We start from the raw sequence: 21,150 nt of genomic DNA on the forward strand, positions 1-21,150 counted from the left end.
ATTTAGGGGACAGGCATTGGCATCTAGTGAAAGGTGCAGCTTAGTATCTGTTGGGTAGTTTCACAAACATGCAAAAAGAGTGGACACTAGGTGGAGACTGAAACTGTATCCCAGACAACGGGCTGTTTAGCACACTGGGCTAAATCGCTGGCTTTGAAAGCAGACCAAGGCAGGCTGGCAGCACGGTTCGATTCCCGTAACAGCCTCCCCGAACAGGCGCCGGAATGTGGCGACTAGGGGCTTTTCACAGTAACTTCATTGAAGCCTACTCGTGACAATAAGCGATTTTGGGGCTGTTTAGCACAGGGCTAAATCGCTGGCTTTGAAAGCAGACCAAGGCAGGTCAGCAGCACGGTTCGATTCCCGTAACAACCTCCCCGAACAGGCGCCGGAATGTGGCGACTAGGGGCTTTTCACAGTAACTTCATTGAAGCCTACTCGTGACAATAAGCGATTTTCATTTCATTTCACAAAGGCAGCATCTTCAGGAGATGAGAGTTAGGACATTTTGAGTATCTGTAATAAAAACACTGACTGCTCCAGTACCGTTTTCTGAATTCCTAATAGATATTTATTTATGCAGAAACATCAATGTATGGAAAGAAAGGAGTTAACTATACAATCGCACAGCAGATGATTGGAGGGAGGAGACGTACTGAATCCGAGGATGTAAATACTGCTCTTGAGAACCTGGAGATGGTTCTACATGGTTAGACATTTTCAGATACACTTCCATAAACTCTCTTTCTTATTCACAATTATTATACCATGCTGTAATGTTTTGATTTAGATACATGGGGCAGAGGTTTCCACTCCCCCAAAGCGGATTTGAGCCGATGGGAGCGGGGAGGGGCGGTGGGATAGAGGGGTAGCGATGGGAGCATGAAATGAATGAATGGGATTCCACTCGGGAACCCGCCCACCCAAACCTAGATGCAATTTCACACTTGGGCAGGCAGGTCCTCAGCTGGGAAAACCGCCCATTCGCCTACTGAGGACTTCATTTATTTTTTTAAAATCTTTTTACTGGCATTTCTCATATTTATAACAGTTGTATATATACATCACATTTTTCTTGCCCACGCTAATTTACTTTATTGTACAGAGAGGTTTATTTTGTCCTTCGTTTAACTGACCCCCAGGGCGGCCCCCTCTGCCCCCCCCCTCTGTCCGCCCCGCCCCCCTCGCCCCCCCCCCCCTCGGCCCCACCCCCCTCACTCCCCCCTCGGCCCCCCCCTTGCGCCCCCCCCCCCCCCCAAGGGCGCTGAAGTTCAGCTTGCCCGGGGCGCCAGCAACCCTAGGGCCGGCGCTGGTCAGTAACATTGTAGGTAGCAGGTTAGGAACATATCAGCCATGATAGAATGGCAGAGCAGACTCGATGGGCTGAATGGCCTAATTCTGCTCCTATATATTATGAATTTATGAACATCCTCTGGCAAAGCATTCCAGGCACTCACCACTCTCTGTGAAAAACATACCCCGCACATCTCCCTTAAACTTTCCCCTTCTCACCTCGAACCTGTGCCCCCTCGTAATTGACACTTCCACCCTTGGAAAAAGCCTCTGACTATCCATAGAATTTACAGTGCAGATGAAGGCCATTCGGCCCATTGAGTCTGAGTCTGCACTGGCCCTTGGAAAGAGTACCCTACTTAAGCCCATGTCACCACCCTATCCCCGTCACCCAGTACCCCCACCTAATCATTTGGACGCTAAGGGGCAATTTATTGTGGTCAATCCACTTAACCTGAGCATCTTTGGAATCTGGAGCACCCAAAGATGTGCTTCCGCCTTCTTCCCCATGGAAATACAAGACACATTAACCTGCTAGATTTGATCCTAACTCCCTTTCATTTCAGAAGCAAACAGACAGTCTACAGCACAAGTATTTATCATTGTTGCTCTGGTTAATGCATTGTGAACCTCTTCTGCTGACAATATGAATTAGGGTTCAGGTTAATCTCAACCCAATTCTTAGAATCCATGGACACACAGCTCAAAATCAACCTCTAGTTCAACCTGAATAATAACAACTTGCATTTGTATAGCACTTTTAACATAGTAAAACAAGCCAAGGCACTTCACAAGTGTGTTAACAAGCCAAACTCTATACCAGGTCACAAGAAGGAGACTTTGGGGCAGATTACAAAAAGGCTGGTCAGAAATAGGTTTTAAGAACTATCTTGAAGGAAGTCAGATAAAATTGGGCACAATAAAGTCAATAATTTGTGTCATGATGCTCTGCGCCAGTGCGCTGTCAATTCCAGCTCCACCTGACCCAGAATCGCAATACGGTTGAAATTAACTTGTATTTTTAAAATACCCGAGGTCTTCAGCTGCCCAATACCTACAGTCACCAGGTTTGTAAATTTAAACACAATTAACCTTTTACCATTAACAGTTACTATAGGCAACAAATGCTACTGGTTACATAGATCTTTACATAGAATTTACAGTGCAGAAGGAGGCCATTCGGCCCATCGAGTCTGCACCGGCTCTTGGAAAGAGCACCCTACCCAAAGTCAACACTTCCACCCTATCCCCATAACCCAGTAACCCCACCCAACACTAAGGGCAATTTTGGACACTCAGGGCAATTTATCATGGCTAATCCACCTAACCTGCACATCTTTGGACTGTGGGAGGAAACCGGAGCACCCAGAGGAAACCCATGCACACACGGGGAGGATGTGCAGACTCCGCACAGACAGTGACCCAAGCCGGAATCGAACCTGGGACCCTGAAGCTGTGAAGCAATTGCGCTATCCACAAGGCTACCGTGCTAACTAATCTCTAACACCCCACCCCCTGCCTTTTAACTCACCCCGCTCTCTATATATACACACACACACAGACAGATAAACAAACACCGAGGGGTGTAAAATAATGATGCAAGCAAAAGAATAAGTCTTTGTTTCAGATTCCAGTTAGTTTATTCTTCAGTCCAAGCATTCAGATGGATGTTATCTTTTATCAGCTTGTGATGATTTTCACAGAAAGAGCAGACAGCCAGCATTCGAGAGAGAGAGAGAGAGACAGCATCTTCTTTCATGGTCTATAAGTGTCAGCCTTCAGACAGTCGGCAGCAGAGCAGAGAGAGCTGCTTCCAACTTGAGGGTCCCGTGGCTTTTGCTGGGTTCTCTCCGAAAACTCCCCCCTAGCAGGAACCAATCACTTTTGGTTGCCGGGCAGAATACTGTCCTTGGCCAATCCAGCTAATCAATTGAAACAAACCCCTTCAATATCTTGGGTGCCATAAAGTTTGGGTTCTTCTGCCCAAAATACAAACCTTTGTAATACAGCGTTCTATTTTACTATTTGACATTTTGAGTTCCTTACGTCCTCTGCTCAACTTAAAAGGTAAGTCTCTATTAATGATCCATGGACCAAAAACAATAAAAACAAAATAAAAGAAATAGGAACAAAGGAAATCACTAGGAAGGACCCTTACATATGCCAACCTGCACACTCTTTGGAACTTCATCATCATGTCTTAATGTCAGAAATATCTCTAACTAGCCATAGGATCACTAGTGAAATAGATTAATCCAAAAGGTTGGGGCAGTAATCAATACCGAACTTGCCCTGATGGTGTATGATGCTGAAATTGGTTGCTTGAATTGGAATTATTCTATTTCCCAGGACTAACATCCTTCACCTTTTGTGAGCACAACATTTCAAAAGCATGATAATTCGAGAATGATAATGACCTTTCTCCAGGTCAAATAGGCTCGTGTGTAGCTGTTTCCTGTAATTGATGTTGCGGTACTGTGGAGCAGAACTCATTGTAGGGGAATATTTACAGGTCATTCTTTTATCTCAGGCTAGTTGGTTTCTCTCTTATCTTATATTTTTGCCTTGCTCGCTCAGTCCTGTGTACCTTATAGGTACGCACTGCTGCCAGATTATAGTCTTGGAATATCATAGGGTCATTACGATACAGGAGGCCATTTGGCCCACTGGGTCCATGCCAGCAGAGACACATTATTCAACCTCAGGGGTTATTCCAGTCAATCTTGGCAGTGTTCTCTGCAGACCTTCCTTGATAGCAACAAAGGTTAGCCATGCACTTATCAATGCCAGATTCTAAGTATTGACCAGGATATCCAGTGCAAGTGGAGATGATCTGCATGACATCTTACCCATTTGCATGACAAGGCAAACAGCTTCATGGATGGAGATGCTGATGATGTCCCCTTTTCAGTCATGAAACTGCAGAATTTCTGGCTTTGGTTAACATAAGAACATAAGAACTAGGAGCAGGAGTAGGCAATCTGGCCCTTCGAGTCTGCTCCGCCATTCAATGAGATCATGGCTGATCTTTTGTGGACTCAGCTCCACTTTCCGGCCCGAACACCATAACCATTAATCCCTTTGTTCTTCAAAAAACTATCTATCTTTATCTTAAAAACATTCAATGAAGGAGCCTCAACTGCTTCACTGGGCAATTCCCTAGATTCACAACCCTTTGGGTGAAGAAGTTCCTCCTCAGTCCTAAATCTACTTCCCCTTATTTTGAGGCTATGCCCCCTAGTTCTGCTTTCACCCACCAGTGGAAACAACCTGCCCACATCTATCCTATCTATTCCCTTCATAATTTTATATGTTTCGATAAGAACTCCCCCGCATCCTTCTAAATTCCAACGAGTACAGTCCCAGTTTACTCAACCTCTCCTCATAGTCCAACCCCTTCAGCTCTGGGATTAACCTAGTGAATCTCCTCTGCATACCCTGCAGCGCCAGTACGTCCTTTCTCAGGTAAGGAGACCAAAACTGAACACAATACTTCAGGTGGGGCCTCACTAACACCTTATACAATTGCAGCATAACCTCCCAAGTCTTAAACTCCATCCCTCTAGCAATGAAGGACAAAACTCCATTTGCCTTCTTAAATCACCTGATGCACCTGTAAACCACATTTTGCGACTCATGCACTAGCACACCCAGGTCTCTCTGCACAGCAGCATGTTAATATTTTACCATTTAAATAATAATCCCTTTTGCTGTTATTCCTACCAAAATGGATAACCTCACATTTGTCAACATTGTATTCCATCTGCCAGATCCTAGCCTATTCACTTAGCCTATGCAAATCCCTTTGTAGACATCCGGTATCCTCTGCACTTTTAGCTTTACCACTCATCTTAGTGTCATCTGCAAACTTGGATGCATTGCACTCAGTCCCGAACTCCAAATCATCTATGTAAATTGTGAACAATTGTGGGCCCAACACAGATCCCTGAGGGACTGATTGCCAACCAGAGAAACACCCATTAATCCCCACTCTTTTCTTTCTATTAATTAACCAATCCTCTATCCATGCTACTACTTTACCCTTAATGCCATGCATCTTTAACTTATGCAGCAACCTTTTGTGTGGCACCTTGTCAAAAACTTTTTGGAAATCCAGATATACCACATCCATTGGATCCCCATTATCTGCCACACTGGTAATGTCCTCAAAAATTACACTAAATTAGTTAGGCCTGCCCTTTATGAATTCATGTTGCGTCTGCGCAAAGGGATAATTTCCATCCAGATGCCTCGCTATTTCTTCCTTGATGATAGATTCCAGCATCTCCCCTACTACCGAAGTTAAGCTCACTGGCCTATAATTACCCGCTCTCTGCCTACCTCCTTTTTTAAACAGAGGTGTCACGTTTACTAATTTCCAATCCGCCGGGACCACCCCAGAATCTAGCGAATTTTGGTAAATTATCACTAGTGCATTTGCAATTTCCCTAGCCATCTCTTTTAGCACTCTGAGATGCATTCCATCAGGGCCAGGAGACTTGCCTACCTTCAGCCCCATTAGCTTGCCCATCACTACCTCCTTAGTGATAGCAATCATCTCAAGGTCATCACCTCTCATAGCCTCATTTCCATCAGTTGCTGTGTCTTCCACTGTGAAGGCCGACCCAAAAAACCTGTTCAGTTCCTCAGCCATTCCCTCATCTCCCATTATTAAATCTCCCTTCTCATCCTCTGAAGGACCAATATTTACCTTAGCCACTCTTTTTTGTTTTATATATTTGTAGAAACTTTTACTGTCTGTTTTTATATTCTGAGCAAGTTTCCTCTCATAATACTCTTTTTTATAGCTTTTTAGTTGCTTTCTGTTGCCCCCTAAAGATTTCCCAGTCCTCCAGTCTCCCACTAATCTTTGCCATTTTGTATGTATGCTTTTTCCTTCAATTTGATACTCTCCCTTATTTCCTTAGATATCCATGGTCGATTTTCCCCCTTTCTACCGTCCTTCCTTTTTGTTGGTATAAACCTTTGCTGAGCACTGTGAAAAATCGCTTGGAAGGTTCTTCACTGTTCCTCAACTGTTTCACCAGTCTACCTTAGCTAGCTCTTCTCTCATCCCATTGTAATCTCCTTTGTATAAGCACAAAACACTAGTGTTTGATTTTACCTTCTCACCCTCCATCTGTATTTTAAATTCCACCATATTGTGATCGCTCCTTCCGCGAGGATCCCTAACTATAAGATCATTAATTAACTCTGTCTCATTACACAGGACTAGATCTAGAACCGCTTGTTCCCTCGTAGGTTAACTGGCTAAATATTTTAGGACATTAGATGAAAAGCAGAACTTTGGCCTGTGTTTTAATGTTCATTTAATTTGAGACTCTGCATTTATTTCTCTGTCGCCTTCCCTGCAGAAAGCAGATCTCCCGGGATCCCAGACACTCCAACTCGCCTTGTGTTCTCTGCACTTGGAGCAACCGCGTTGAAAGTCAGCTGGCAGAAACCTCAATGTGATCGTGAGGTCCTGGGCTATCGAATCACGTACCAGCCTCTTCTAGGAGGTCAGTGCTGAGTCCCTGCACTCCATGAACCCACAGTCATTACCGGGAGCTCTAAGCCTCACTGCTTCTCTGAATGTCTAAAACGTTTCCCACTACGGTTCGGTGGGAAGTTGGAGATTCTTAATTCACTAACGTTACAGATGAAAAATGTGAAGTTATCAGATGTGTTTGTAGAAAATGAGATGGAGACAAACAGGGTGACTCAAAAAACGTCCTTGATCTGAAACTTTAATCCTGTCTCTCTCCACAGATGCTGTCAGAAATGCTGAGTATGAGCAGCATTTGCTGTTTTCAGAGTGACTGGTATGCTGGCAGAGGCAGCCATATATATACAAAAGAACCAGCATACAGGAACATTCAGAGATATACATAGATGAATAGATCAGCATATAGCCAGAAACAGACATTCACGTGCCCAGGGATGAGAGGTGGCATGGTGGCACATTGGTTAGCACTACTGCCTCACAGTGCCAGGGACCCGGGTTCCATTCCGGCCTTGTGTGACTGTGTGGAGTTTGCACGTTCTCCCCATGTCTGCTTGGGTATCCTCCGGTTGCTCCGGTTTCCTCACACAGTCCAAATACGTGCAGGTTAGGTGGATTGGCCATGCTAAATTGCCCCTTAGTGTCCAAAAGTTAGTTGTGGTTATGGGGATGGGGTAGGGGAGTGGGCTTAGGTAGGATGTACTTTGAGGGTCAGTGCAGACTCGATGAACCAAATGGCCTCCTTCTGCACTGTAGAAATTCTCTGAAGTTTCTAAGATGCTCCCACCTCCATGCATTTAGGGAAAAGGGGAGTCCCAATCCCGAGGTGAAGCTGTGTAAATCCAAGGCAACCTGGAATCTATGAAGAAAGAAGTATTTTGGACAAACTACAGCCAACAGGAATTTGGGTAACTGACAAGTATATGCAAGGCTAGCAGCAATACTCCATATGTTAAGAGAGCAAATGAGAAGAGAAAGGATGATTGACATTGAGCTATGATTCTGGTCAAGCCACCATGTGATTAAATTAAACTTTAATCAGTGTTTCATGACATTTCAGGTGAGGTGAAAACAATTGACATTACCGACCCCAATGAAAATTCCATGATCATCAATGACCTTATACCAAACCAATCTTACATGTTCAAGGTCAAGGCACTGAGTGATAAGGGGTGGAGCCCAGAGCGAGAAGGAGTCATCACCATTGAATCGAAGGTGGACCCGATGAGTCCTCTGAGTCCAGTTCCAGGTAATTGGAGGACTGACCATCTTGTGGTACCTGCCCTGGATATATTTCTGTATGTTACTGTTAATGAGGAATCAGTCATTGTAATGTCACAGCCATTACCGAGTTCAATTTGGAACCCTTGCAGAGTCTATATAATCTACACATACCCACATTTAGATATTCTCTGAGAGTGAAAGGAAATTCCATGAGCAAAGACATGTGATTATTTTGAATACCTAATTGACTGCAATGTGAACTCCTGAATTAACTCAGTGCGTTGTGTCCTATGACAAGAAGTTGGGCCAATTCAAGAGACTAAAGATTGGGAAAAAAACAATTCTAAAATTTGTTTGACTTTCCTAATGGGTGTTTATATTTATTTATCCCTCAACTAATGCCGTTATTATATTGTTGTTTATGGGACCTTACTGCACACCGATTGACAGCCACATTTCCTACATTACTACAACAAAAACATATGGGGCGGGGGTCTCTGCTGTCGGGATGCTCCATTTTGCCGGCGCCCAGGCATTTCCCGATGGCGTGGGGCTGCCCCACAATGGGAAACCCCATTGACTGGCCGGCGTAACGGAGAATCCCGCTGGAGTGGTGAGGCAGTAATGTAGTGCAGCGGGGCAGAGCATCCTGCCCATGGTACCTCTAACGTCTAATGTGGAAAAATGTCCAATCTGTTTGATCAGAATTCAGAGGGAGATAGAGGACAGATAACCAAACGCTTGTCTATGAGGCAGGTTTTAAAGAAGGAAAGAGACAAAAGGCCAGAATCTTCCAGCTGTTGCCGCTGGTGGGATCTTCCGATCCCGCCAATGACAAACCCCCTCTGCAGGTTCCCCAGCGGTGGGTGGTGCATACGACGCAAAACCATGTTTACAGCAGTGGGACCCGAAGATGCCACTGCCGGACAATGTTGGGCATCCCGCTGCCATGAAACATACCATTCGGGGGAGTGGAAAATTCCACCCGTAGAGAGAATATCAGAGCTTGAGACCTAGGCAGCTCAAGATTGGGCTACTGGTGGTGGAGCAATTGAAATAAAGGAAAGGGCAGCATGGCGGCGCAGTGGTTAGCACTGCTGCCTCACGGCGCCGAGGTCCCATGTTTGATCCCGGCTCTGGGTCACTGCCCACATGGAGTTTGCACATTCTCCCCATGTTTGCGTGGGTTTCACCCCCACAACCCAAAGATGTGCAGGGTAGGTGGATTGGCCAGGCTAAATTGCCCCTTAATTTGGAAAAAATGAATTGGGTACTCTAAATTTATTTTAAAAAAGAAATAAAGGATGTCAGAATTGGAGAATTATGGCGATTTCAGGGCAGGAGATGGCGAGGCCATGGCAGGATTTGAAAATGGATGAGAATTTTCAAGTTGAGATATTACTAGACCGGCCGTCAGTGAGCACAGGATGATTGGTGAACGGTTCTTGGTGTGAAGTTTTGTAGGAGCTCCAGTTGATGTTGGGTGGAACCACCTTCCACCAGGAGAACATTGGATTGGTTAAGTATTGGGCGTTTTACCAGCAGGTGAGCTAAAGCTGGGGTGAAGTTTGATGTCCTTACCAGTGTGAAGGTAGGGATGCTTGACATTGGAGTGGATGTGTGTTCAATAGCTCATCTCTGGGTCAAAGCTGTGAACAGTCTGGCTTAGGCTCAGAGAGGTGTTTGGAGTCGCTAGTTAGGAAACAGAATTTGTAGGGAAGGCAAAAGATAATGACCGCGCAGGTATGGGTGACGTGATGAGGTGCACACTTTACAATGTTCGGGATGCCTCGCGAGATCGAGATCTCTGGAGGTGTCAGAATCTGGATTCCGCTCTCAATGGGCAGGATTCAAATTTACATATTTAAGTGTGCAGTTCAGCAAACTTAAATGTTTGCGCTGGAGTTATCCAAACATCTACACAAATGTGAATCAGGTGTAATGGCTTCTGGGGGTCTCCCAAGGAGATCAGAGGCCCCCAGGGTGATCAGGCTCCAGGAAGGGTGGTACCCTGACACCCCCATGCCACCTGGGCACATTCGCACTGTCAGCCTAGCACCCTGCCAGTGCCACCTGTGTGCCATATGGTGCCCAGGTTGTACTGCCAGGCTGGCAGTGTCAGGGTGCCAGTTTGGAACTACCAGGAATCGGGCCTGGCATGCCCTGCCCTTATGAAGTGGGGTGAGGGGGGGGGGGGGGGGTGCTCGAGGACCCTCTACCAGGTAAGTTAAGGGTGTTGGAAGGTGTCTGAAGGTCATGGTGGGGGGGATCCACAGATTGGGAAGATTGGCACGGCATTTAAAAATTGCGCACTGATCTCTTCCTCCACTGACGAGCTGAATTGAGCTCGTCAGTGCAGCAGATGAAGCTAAGTGCGGCCTTGGTGGGCCATTCCGAGCAAAGACACAAAAGACTGTTTAATCGTGAGTTCATTCTCGACACTGCAGGTGCCGAGAAATACCCCCCTAAATGCACCCAAAACTGGACCCTTGTTTTTTTTTGTTAAATCGCACCCAATGCTTCAGTCTTCACAATATTTAGTTGAAGGAAATTTCAGCTGCTCCAGAACTGGATTCTGACAAATTGGGAACTGTGAGTAGATGAAGAGAGGTTGATTTCCGTCACCAAGGAGCAGCAGGTAAATGGGAAATGGCAGGATTGCAGCCAAGGATAGATCCTTGTGGGACACCAGAGATGACGGTTTAGATAAGCGAGATACTAAATGAATACTTTTCGTCAGTATTCACTCAAGAAAAAGATAATATTGTGGAGGAGAATGCTGAGACCCAGGCTATTAGAATAGATGGCATTGAGGTGCGTAGGGAAGAAGTGTTGGCAATTCTGGACAAGGTGAAAATAGATAAGTCCCCGGGGCCGGATGGGATTTATCCTAGGATTCTCTGGGAAGCCAGGGAAGAGATTGCTGAGCCTTTGGCTTTGATTTTTAGGTCATCATTGGCTACAGGAATAGTGCCAGAGGACTGGAGGATAGCAAATGTGGTCCCTTTGTTCAAGAAGGGGAGTAGAGATAACCCCGGTAACTATAGGCCGGTGAGCCTAACGTCTGTGGTGGGTAAAGTCTTGGAGAGGATTATAAAAAGATACGATTTATAATCATCTAGATAGGAATAATATGATTAGGGATAGTCAGCATGGTTTTATGAAGGGTAGGTCATGCCTCACAAACCTTATCGAGTTCTTTGAGAAGGTGACTGAACAGGTAGACGAGGGTAGAGCAGTTGATGTGGTGTATATGGATTTCAGTAAAGCGTTTGATAAGGTTCCCCACGGTCGGCTATTGCAGAAAATACGGAGGCTGGGGATTGAGGGTGATTTAGAGATGTGGATCAGAAATTGGCTAGTTGAAAGAAGACAGAGAGTGGTAGTTGATGGGAAATGTTCAGAATGGAGTGCAGTTACGAGTGGCGTACCACAAGGATCTGTTCTGGGGCCGTTGCTGTTTGTCATTTTTATAAATGACCTAGAGGAGGGCGCAGAAGGATGGGTGAGTAAATTTGCAGACGACACTAAAGTCGGTGGAGTTGTAGACAGTGCGGAAGGATGTTGCAGGTTACAGAGGGACATAGATGAGCTGCAGAGCTGGGCTGAGAGGTGGCAAATGGAGTTTAATGTGGAGAAGTGTGAGGTGATTCACTTTGGAAAGAATAACAGGAATGCGGAATATTTGGCTAATGGTAAAATTCTTGGTAGTGTGGATGAGCAGAGGGATCTCGGTGTCCATGTACATAGATCCCTGAAAGTTGCCACCCAGGTTGATAGGGTTGTGAAGAAGGCCTATGGTGTGTTGGCCTTTATTGGTAGAGGGATTGAGTTCCGGAGCCATGAGGTCATGATGCAGCTGTACCAAACTCTGGTACGGCCACATTTGGAGTATTGCGTACAGTTCTGGTCGCCTCATTATAGGAAGGACGTGGAAGCTTTGGAACGGGTGCAGAGGAGATTTACCAGGATGTTGCCTGGTATGGAGGGAAAATCTTATGAGGAAAGGCTGATGGACTTGAGGTTGTTTTTCGTTAGAGAGAAGAAGGTTAAGAGGTGACTTAATAGAGGCATACAAAATGATCAGAGGGTTAGATAGGGTGGACAGCGAGAGCCTTCTCCCGCGGATGGAGGTGGCTAGCACGAGGGGACATAGCCTTAAATTGAGGGGTAATAGATATAGGACAGAGGTCAGAGGTGGGTTTTTTACACAAAGAGTGGTGAGGCCGTGGAATGCCCTACCTGCAACAGTAGTGAACTCGCCAACATTGAGGGCATTTAAAAATTTATTGGACAAGCATATGGATGATAAGGGCATAGTGTAGGTTAGATGGCCTTTAGTTTTTTTTTTCCATGTCGGGCAACATCGAGGGCCGAAGGGCCTGTACTGCGCTGTATCGTTCTATGTTCTATGTTCTAATACTAGACAATAATCAGGTGCTGTGGGTCATCAGCAGAGGCAGAAGAATTGTACTCAACCACATTGTGTAATCTCATGCCCAGAATATCTCTCACTCTACCATGGAGATAAAGCCAAGGGTCCAAACTTGGTTCAATGAAGAGCGCAAAAGGGTATGCCAGGAGCAGCATCAAGGGGGCCTCACGGTAGCATGGTGGTTAGCATCAATGCTTCGCAGCTCCAGGGTCCCAGGTTCGATTCCCGGCTGGGTCACTGTCTGTGTGGAGTCTGCACGTCCTCCCCGTGTGTGCGTGGGTTTCCTCCGGGTGCTCCGGTTTCCTCCCACAGTCCAAAGATGTGCGGGTTAGGTGGATTGGCCATGATAAATTGCCCGTAGTGTAAGGTTAATGGGGGGATTGTTGGGTTACGGGTATATGGGTTACATGGGTTTAATTAGGGTGATCATTGCTCGGCACAACATCGAGGGCCGAAGGGCCTGTTCTGTGCTGTACTGTTCTATGTTCTATGATTAGGAAGAGGAGCCAATGCAGGTAATCCTCTGCCTGTGATTCAATAGATAAGAATAGGACAAGGAAAGGACAGCTCCACACAGCGGGAGACACGGGAGGAAGATTATGCGGTCAACCAAAAAACGATAATTTGCCAAGTCAAAGTCACAAACTGACCACAACATAAGACCATAAGGCAGAATTAGGCCATTTGTCCCGTCGAGTCTGCTCCACTCGAACATGGCTAATGTGATCCTCATCCCCATTCTCCTGCCTTCTGCCCAACAGTAACTACACTTCAAGTGTTCTAAATTAGCTGTTGTAAAGCACGTTCAGACAGGCTGATATCAGGACAGAGGCTATATAAATGCAAGCCCTTTGGTTATTTTCTTTAAAACCCATCATTTCATGTTAACAGCCTCCCCGAACAGGCGCCGGAATGTGGCGACTAGGGGCTTTTCACAGTAACTTCATTTGAAGCCTGCTCGTGACAATAAGCGATTTTCATTTCATTTCATTTTCATGTTCCAGTGATCCAAACCCTGTCCAGTTTATAATCTTTTGAATAGTGTTCATACTCTATCTGTCAATGTGTTTGTTCTATTTTTTCATCAAGTGGCAGAGTGGAGAGACCCACTTTGTTCACCTAGATTGCAGGGTAGTTCCTACAGACTGCTGAATGAGCTTACTCCCTGATTTTAATCAATCGATTTAATAGTCCCCAATTTGTCAATGACACAGGAGTAATGGACTTTTTCCCCAATATCTGTTTTTTCATTTGTTCTGTTTGTTGCTAAACAATTAAAATGGCATTAAGTATCAGCGGTGTAGGGTAGGAGGTTAACTTCTTTGAGGGACTCTAGTGAACCAGGTAGGTTTTTACAATAGACATTGATAGAATATGTTAATTAATTCAGTTTGACAATTTGCCATGATGGGGGTAGCAGATGAGTGTGAGAGGTGTGGGCGGGGGCCAGCGAATCACGTGCACATGTTTTGGGGTTGCGAAAAATTGGGAAGATTCTGGGCGGGAGTGTTTGCGGTCTTAGCCAGGGTAGTGGAGGAGGAGGTGGACCCGGACCCTTTGGTGGCGATATTTGGGGTTTCAGAGAAGCCGGAGCTCATGGAGAGGAGGAAGGCCGATGTCTTGGCCTTCGCCTCTCTGATTGCACGGTGACGAATTTTGCTGGAGTGGCGGTCGGCATCGCCACTGGGGCTAGCGGCTTGATTGGGTGACCTGTATGACTTCCTGCGATTAGAGAAGATAAAGTATGAGTTAAGGGGCTCAGCAGGGGGGTTTGAGGAAAGGTAGTGGATGTTTGTAACCGTGTTTGAGGGGCTGTTCATCGCGGGGAGGGTGGGGGAGAGTGAAAAAGGGGGAAAATCTGTACAGACTGTATAGTTAATTGTTGAGAAGTATGTTTCCCCGGGGTGTTCATTCACTGTAACCTGTTTTGATACATGTTTGTAATAAAATACATTAAAAAAAAATAATAATCTGGATCACCAATTAAGCACCATAACTGTTACCCCCAAGCTTGGTGTTAACTTCTTAGAGTTTGGTAAGCATTGCTGACTGACAGGTACAAATAGCTTTACCATCTTAATTTTGGTCAAGAATATCACATAAACGGCCAAGGACTATAGTCCAGGACAAATGTCAAATTTCAAAGGATTAAGAGAGAATCAGAAAGTAGTGACTGGAGAATGCCAAGCTTTGGTTTTGAAGAGCAGTGGGAGGAAGGACAAACTGGAGGAGGTGAGAAGTCCATCTTAGCTCAGTTTGAAACTCTCACCTGATTTAGTAAGCCACGGGTTCAAGCATTATTCCAAGACGCAAGATCATAATCCAAGCTGCTATTCCTGTGCATCTTGCCCATGCCAGCCGAGGACACCAGGTGTCCTTTCTAATCCCACCAAGTCAGGTCAACCTGAGGAAGAAGAAGGTACCTTCAGGAGAGAAAACGGGAGAGATTTTTACACTGTTTCATAGAACATAGAACATAGAACGATACAGCGCAGTACAGGCCCTTCGGCCCTCGATGTTGCACCGACATGGAAAAAAAAACTAAAGGCCATCTAACCTACACTATGCCCTTATCATCCATATGCTTGTCCAATAAATTTTTAAATGCCCTCAATGTTGGCGAGTTCACTACTGTTGCAGGTAGGGCATTCCACGGCCTCACCACTCTTTGCGTAAAAAACCCACCTCTGACCTCTGTCCTATATCTATTACCCCTCAATTTAAGGCTATGTCCCCTCGTGCTAGCCACCTCCATCCGCGGGAGAAGGCTCTCGCTGTCCACCCTATCTAACCCTCTGATCATTTTGTATGCCTCTATTAAGTCACCTCTTAACCTTCTTCTCTCTAACGAAAACAACCTCAAGTCCATCAGCCTTTCCTCATAAGATTTTCCCTCCATACCAGGCAACATCCTGGTAAATCTCCTCTGCACCCGTTCCAAAGCTTCCACGTCCTTCCTATAATGAGGCGACCAGAACTGTACGCAATACTCCAAATGCGGCCGTACCAGAGTTTGGTACAGCTGCATCATGACCTCATGGCTCCGGAACTCAATCCCTCTACCAATAAAGGCCAACACACCATAGGCCTTCTTCACAACCCTATCAACCTGGGTGGCAACTTTCAGGGATCTATGTACATGGACACCGAGATCCCTCTGCTCATCCACACTACCAAGAATTTTACCATTAGCCAAATATTCCGCATTCCTGTTATTCTTTCCAAAGTGAATCACCTCACACTTCTCCACATTAAACTCCATTTGCCACCTCTCAGCCCAGCTCTGCAGCTTATCTATGTCCCTCTGTAACCTGCAACATCCTTCCGCACTGTCTACAACTCCACCGACTTTAGTGTCGTCTGCAAATTTACTCACCCATCCTTCTGCGCCCTCCTCTAGGTCATTTATAAAAATGACAAACAGCAACGGCCCCAGAACAGATCCTTGTGGTACGCCACTCGTAACTGCACTCCATTCTGAACATTTCCCATCAACTACCACTCTCTGTCTTCTTTCAACTAGCCAATTTCTGATCCACATCTCTAAATCACCCTCAATCCCCAGCCTCCGTATTTTCTGCAATAGCCGACTGTGGGGAACCTTATCAAACGCTTTACTGAAATCCATATACACCACATCAACTGCTCTACCCTCGTCTACCTGTTCAGTCACCTTCTCAAAGAACTCGATAAGGTTTGTGAGGCATGACCTACCCTTCACAAAACCATGCTGACTATCCCTAATCATATTATTCCTATCTAGATGATTATAAATCGTATCTTTTATAATCCTCTCCAAGACTTTACCCACCACAGACGTTAGGCTCACCGGCCTATAGTTACCGGGGTTATCTCTACTCCCCTTCTTGAACAAAGGGACCACATTTGCTATCCTCCAGTCCTCTGGCACTATTCCTGTAGCCAATGATGACCTAAAAATCAAAGCCAAAGGCTCAGCAATCTCCTCCCTGGCTTCCCAGAGAATCCTAGGATAAATCCCATCCGGCCCCGGGGACTTATCTATTTTCACCTTGTCCAGAATTGCCAACATTTCTTCCCTACGCACCTCAATGCCATCTATTCTAATAGCCTGGGTCTCAGCATTCTCCTCCACAATATTATCTTTTTCTTGAGTGAATACTGACGAAAAGTATTCATTTAGTATCTCGCTTATCTCCTCAGCCTCCACACACAACTTCCCACCACTGTCCTTGACTGGCCCTACTCTTACCCTAGTCATTCTTTTATTCCTGACATACCTATAGAAAGCTTTTGGGTTTTCCTTGATCCTACCTGCCAAAGACTTCTCATGTCCCCTCCTTGCTCGTCTCAGCTCTCTCTTTAGATCCTTCCTCGCTTCCTTGTAACTATCAAGCGCCCCAACTGAAACTTCACGCCTCATCTTCCTGCTCTATTTTATTCTCAGAACCTCAAACTTTGAGCAGGAACAAGAATTTCCATTTAGAAAATGCCTCTGTAAACTTGTTATACCCAATGATTATTACTGAAGTGTAAACACCGTGATGGAGAACTTAGCACAGAGCTTTTTGCTAGAAAGACAGGGCCCCCATTGACTTGCACAGTGATTGCTGTCCAAATTATCTTTGAGTCAAGGTGGTGAGAATTAACAAAGAACAAAGAAAAGTACAGCACAGGAACAGGCCTCGGCCCTCCAAGCCCGTGCCGACCATGCTGCCCGACTAAACTACAATCTTCTACACTTCCTGGATCCGTATCCCTCTATTCCCATCCTATTCATGTATTTATCAAGACGCCCCTTAAATGTTACTATCGTCCTTGCTTCCACCACCTCCTCCGGCAGCGAGTTCCAGGCACCCACTACCTTCTGTGTAAAAAAACTTGCCTCGTACATCTACTCTAAACCTTGCCCCTCGCACCTTAAACCTATGCCCCTAGTAATTGACCCCTTTACCCTGGGGAAAAGCCTCTGACGATCCACTCTGTCTATGCCCCTCATAATTCTGTAGACCTCTATCAGGTCACCCCTCAACCTTCGTCGTTCCAGTGAGAATAAACCGAGTTTATTCAACCGCTCCTCATAGCTAATGCACTCCATTCCAGGCAACATCCTGGGAAATCTCTTCTGCACCCTCTCTAAAGTCTCAACATCCTTCTGGTAGTGTGGCGACCAGAACTGAACATTATCCTCCAAGTGTACCCTAACTAAGGTTCTATACAGCTGCAACATGACTTGCCAATTCGTATACTCAGTGCCCCGGCCAATGAAGGCAAGCATGCCGTATGCCTTCTTGACTACCTTCTCCACCTGTGTTGCCCCTTTCAGTGACCTGTGGACCTGTACACCTAGGTCTCTCTGACTTTAAATACTCTTTAGAGTTCTACCATTCGCTGTATATTCCCTACCTGCATTAGACCTTCCAAAATACATTACCTCACATTTGTCCGAATTAAGCTCCATCTGCCATCTCTCCGCCCAAGTCTCCAAATGATCTAAATCCTGCTGCATCCTCTGACAGTCCTCATCGCTATCCGCAATTCCACCAACCTTTGTGTTGTCTGCAAACTTACGAATCAGACCAGTTACATTTTCCTCCAAATCATTTACATATACTACGAACAGCAAAGGTCTCAGCACTGATCCATGCGGAACACCACTAGTCACAGCCCTCCAATTAGAAAAGCACCCTTCCATTGCTACTCTCTGCCTTCTATAACCTAGCCAGTTCTGTATCCACCTTGCCAGCTCACCTCTGATCCCGTGTGACTTCACCTTTTGTACCAGCCTACCATGAGGGACCTTGTCAAAGGCCTTACTGAAGTCCATATAGACAACATCCACTGCCCTACCTGCATCAATCATCTTTGTGACCTCTTCGAAAAACTCTATCAAGTTAGTGAGACACGACCTCCCTTTCACAAAACCATGCTGCCTCTCACTAACACGCCCATTTGTTTCCAAATGGGAGTAGATCCTGACTCGAAGAATTCTCTCCAGTAATTTCCCTACCACTGACGTAAGGCTCACCGGCCTGTAGTTCCCTGGATTATCCTTGCTACCCTTCTGAAACAATTCTCCAGTCCTCCGGGACATCACCTGAAGACAGTGAGGATCCAAAGATTTTTGTCAAGGCCTCAGCAATTTCCTCTCTAGCCTCCTTCAGTATTCTGGGGTAGATCCCATCAGACCCTGGGGACTTATCTACCTTAATATTTTTCAAGACACCCAACACCTCGTCTTTTTGGATCTCAATGTGACCCAGGCTATCTACACACCCTTCTTCAGACTCAACATCCACCAATTCCTTCTCTTTGGTGAATACTGATGCAAAGTATTCATTTAGTACCTCGCCCATTTCCTCTGGCTCCACACATAGATTCCCTTGTCTATCCTTCAGTGGGCCAACCCTTTCCCTGGCTACCCTCTTGCTTTTTACCTACGTGTAAAAAGCCTTGGGATTTTCCTTAACCCTATTTGCCAATTACTTTTCGTGACCCCTTCTAGCCCTCCTGACTCCTTTCTTAAACTCCTTCCTACTTTCTTTATATTCCACACAGGCTTCGTCTGTTCCCAGCCTTCTACCCCTGACAAATGCCTACTCTTTTCCAAATCTATCTACCTATCTGCTCCTCTATTTCCCGCTGACTGTTCGGAGGCCTGTAGTAAACCCCCAACATTGTGACTGCACCCTTCTTATTCCTGATCTCTACCCATATAGCCTCTCTTCCCTCTGAGGTGTCCTCCCACAGTGCAGCTGTGATATTCTCCCTAACCAGTAGCGCAACTCCACCACCCCTTTTACATCCCCCTCTATCACGCCTGAAACATCTAAATCCTGGAATGTTTATCTGCTAATCCTGTCCTTCCATCAATCAGGTCTCTGTAATGGCAACAACATCATAGTTCCAAGTACTAATCCAAGCTCTAAGTTCATCTGCCTTACCCGTAATACTTCTTGCATTAAAACATATGCACTTCAGGCCACCAGACCCGCTGTGTTTAGTAACATCTCCCTGTCTGCTCTGCCTCAGAGCCATACTGGCCCTATTCCCTAGTTCTCCCTCAATGCTTTCACCTTCTGACCTGCTGCTCCGGTGCCCACCCCCCTGCCAGACTAGTTTAAACTAAATTGATGCACTGTTTTACCAGTGATGGTATCACAACCAAGTCTTATCCTGGCATCAGTCATTGCCCACCCCTATGCTCCAAGCGGGGAAGATCAGGAAAGAGAACTACAACCTAGATTCTAGCCCCGGGCATGTTTAGTGACCCCAAAATCAAACCTGGCTGAGATAAACTAATTCGGCATGGACTGGGGTTAGCATCTGGGACCAAGTTCTCTAAGTGACTCTGCTCCATTCTGCATTCATCACCTGTGCTATCCGGGGTCTCCCGAAATGAGTCTCGATCTTGATGTGGTGGCTGTTGACAGTTTATAACGGGATGGTGAGTGCAGTCTTACACTTTTTGAGAATTTAATCCCTCTCTTCTTTGTCCTGCAGGCTCTCCTTTCACGCTGAGCACACCCAGCGCTCCAGGGCCCCTGGTATTTACTGCCATTAACTCTGAGTTGCTTAAACTAAACTGGGAGAAACCCCGGAAACCAAATGGAGATATCATGGGCTACCTGGTGACTTGTGAACCATTGGAAGGGCAAGGTAAGCATCAAAACAATTTCAATAACTACCCATTTCTTCCTGCAGGAAGTTACTAGTTTAGCTTAGTTGGTAGCTCTGTGAGTCAGTAGGTTGAAAGATTCACTTCACAGATTTAAGCACAAAATCCAGGCTAACATTGAACGAGTGCAACACGTTCAGAAGTGCTGTCCATCAGGCCAGATTTGGACAGTCTGAGTGAGTGGGCATATGCATGGCATATGGAGTATAATGTGACGTGTAAGATGTGCTTGTTACGTGAACTGGACATTCTGAATTCTCCCTCTCTGTTCCCGAACAGGCGCCAGAGTGTGGCGACTAGGGGATTTTCACAGTAACTACATTGTAGTGTTAATGTAAGCCTACTTGTGACACTAATAAAGATTATTATTATTATTATGTGGATAATGTGAGGTCATCCACTTTGGTAGCAAAAGTAGGACGGCAGGTTGTTATTTGAATGGGTGTAGGCAAATGGTACATTGGCCTTCATAGTGAGAGGATTTGAGTATAGGAATAGGGATGCTTTACTGCAAATGTGATATCACACCTGGAGTATTGGGTACTGTTTTGGTCTGAGGAAGAATTGAACCATAGAAAAGTTACAGCTCAGAAGGAGGGCATTTGGCCCATCTTGCCCATGGCAGCTAAGGACACCAGGTGTCCTTTCTAATCCCACCTACCTGCACCCAGTCCTTGCCCTGTAGCTTAGAGCATTTGGGGTGCAGATCCTGGTACTTTTTAAAAGAGTTCAGGGTCTCTGCCTCCACCACCAACTCGGGCAGCGAATTCCAGACTCCCATTACCCTCTACGTTAAAAAGTTTGTTCCTCATGTCCCCTCTCCATCATCTGCCACTTATCTTGAATCTATGTCCCCTGGGTCGAGAATTCTCCACCAAGGGAAACAATTTTATCCGATCCACTCTATCTCTTCCCTCATAATTTTGTATACCTCAATTTAGTCACCCTTTAGCCCTCTTTGTTCCAAGGAACATGGGCGGGATTCTCCCAACGGGAGTCTAAGTGCCGACGCCGGAGTAAAAACTGGAGTGTTTT

General features: G+C 45.8%; 1 protein-coding gene across 3 annotated transcripts in view; it reads left to right on the forward strand.

The window, feature by feature from the left end:
* Nucleotides 1-21,150, forward strand: part of itgb4 (integrin, beta 4) — a 311,978-nt gene that overhangs the window by 274,820 nt on the left and 16,008 nt on the right. For all 3 annotated transcript variants that reach the window (XM_038777234.1, XM_038777235.1, XM_038777236.1), the window contains 4 exons: nucleotides 584-709; nucleotides 6,669-6,815; nucleotides 7,860-8,048; nucleotides 19,941-20,096. In XM_038777234.1, the coding sequence (XP_038633162.1) occupies nucleotides 584-709; nucleotides 6,669-6,815; nucleotides 7,860-8,048; nucleotides 19,941-20,096 (618 nt within the window). The remainder of the gene's footprint in view (nucleotides 1-583; nucleotides 710-6,668; nucleotides 6,816-7,859; nucleotides 8,049-19,940; nucleotides 20,097-21,150) is intronic.

Source organism: Scyliorhinus canicula, chromosome 18, assembly GCF_902713615.1.
Source record: "Scyliorhinus canicula chromosome 18, sScyCan1.1, whole genome shotgun sequence".
Lineage (NCBI taxonomy): Eukaryota > Metazoa > Chordata > Chondrichthyes > Carcharhiniformes > Scyliorhinidae > Scyliorhinus > Scyliorhinus canicula.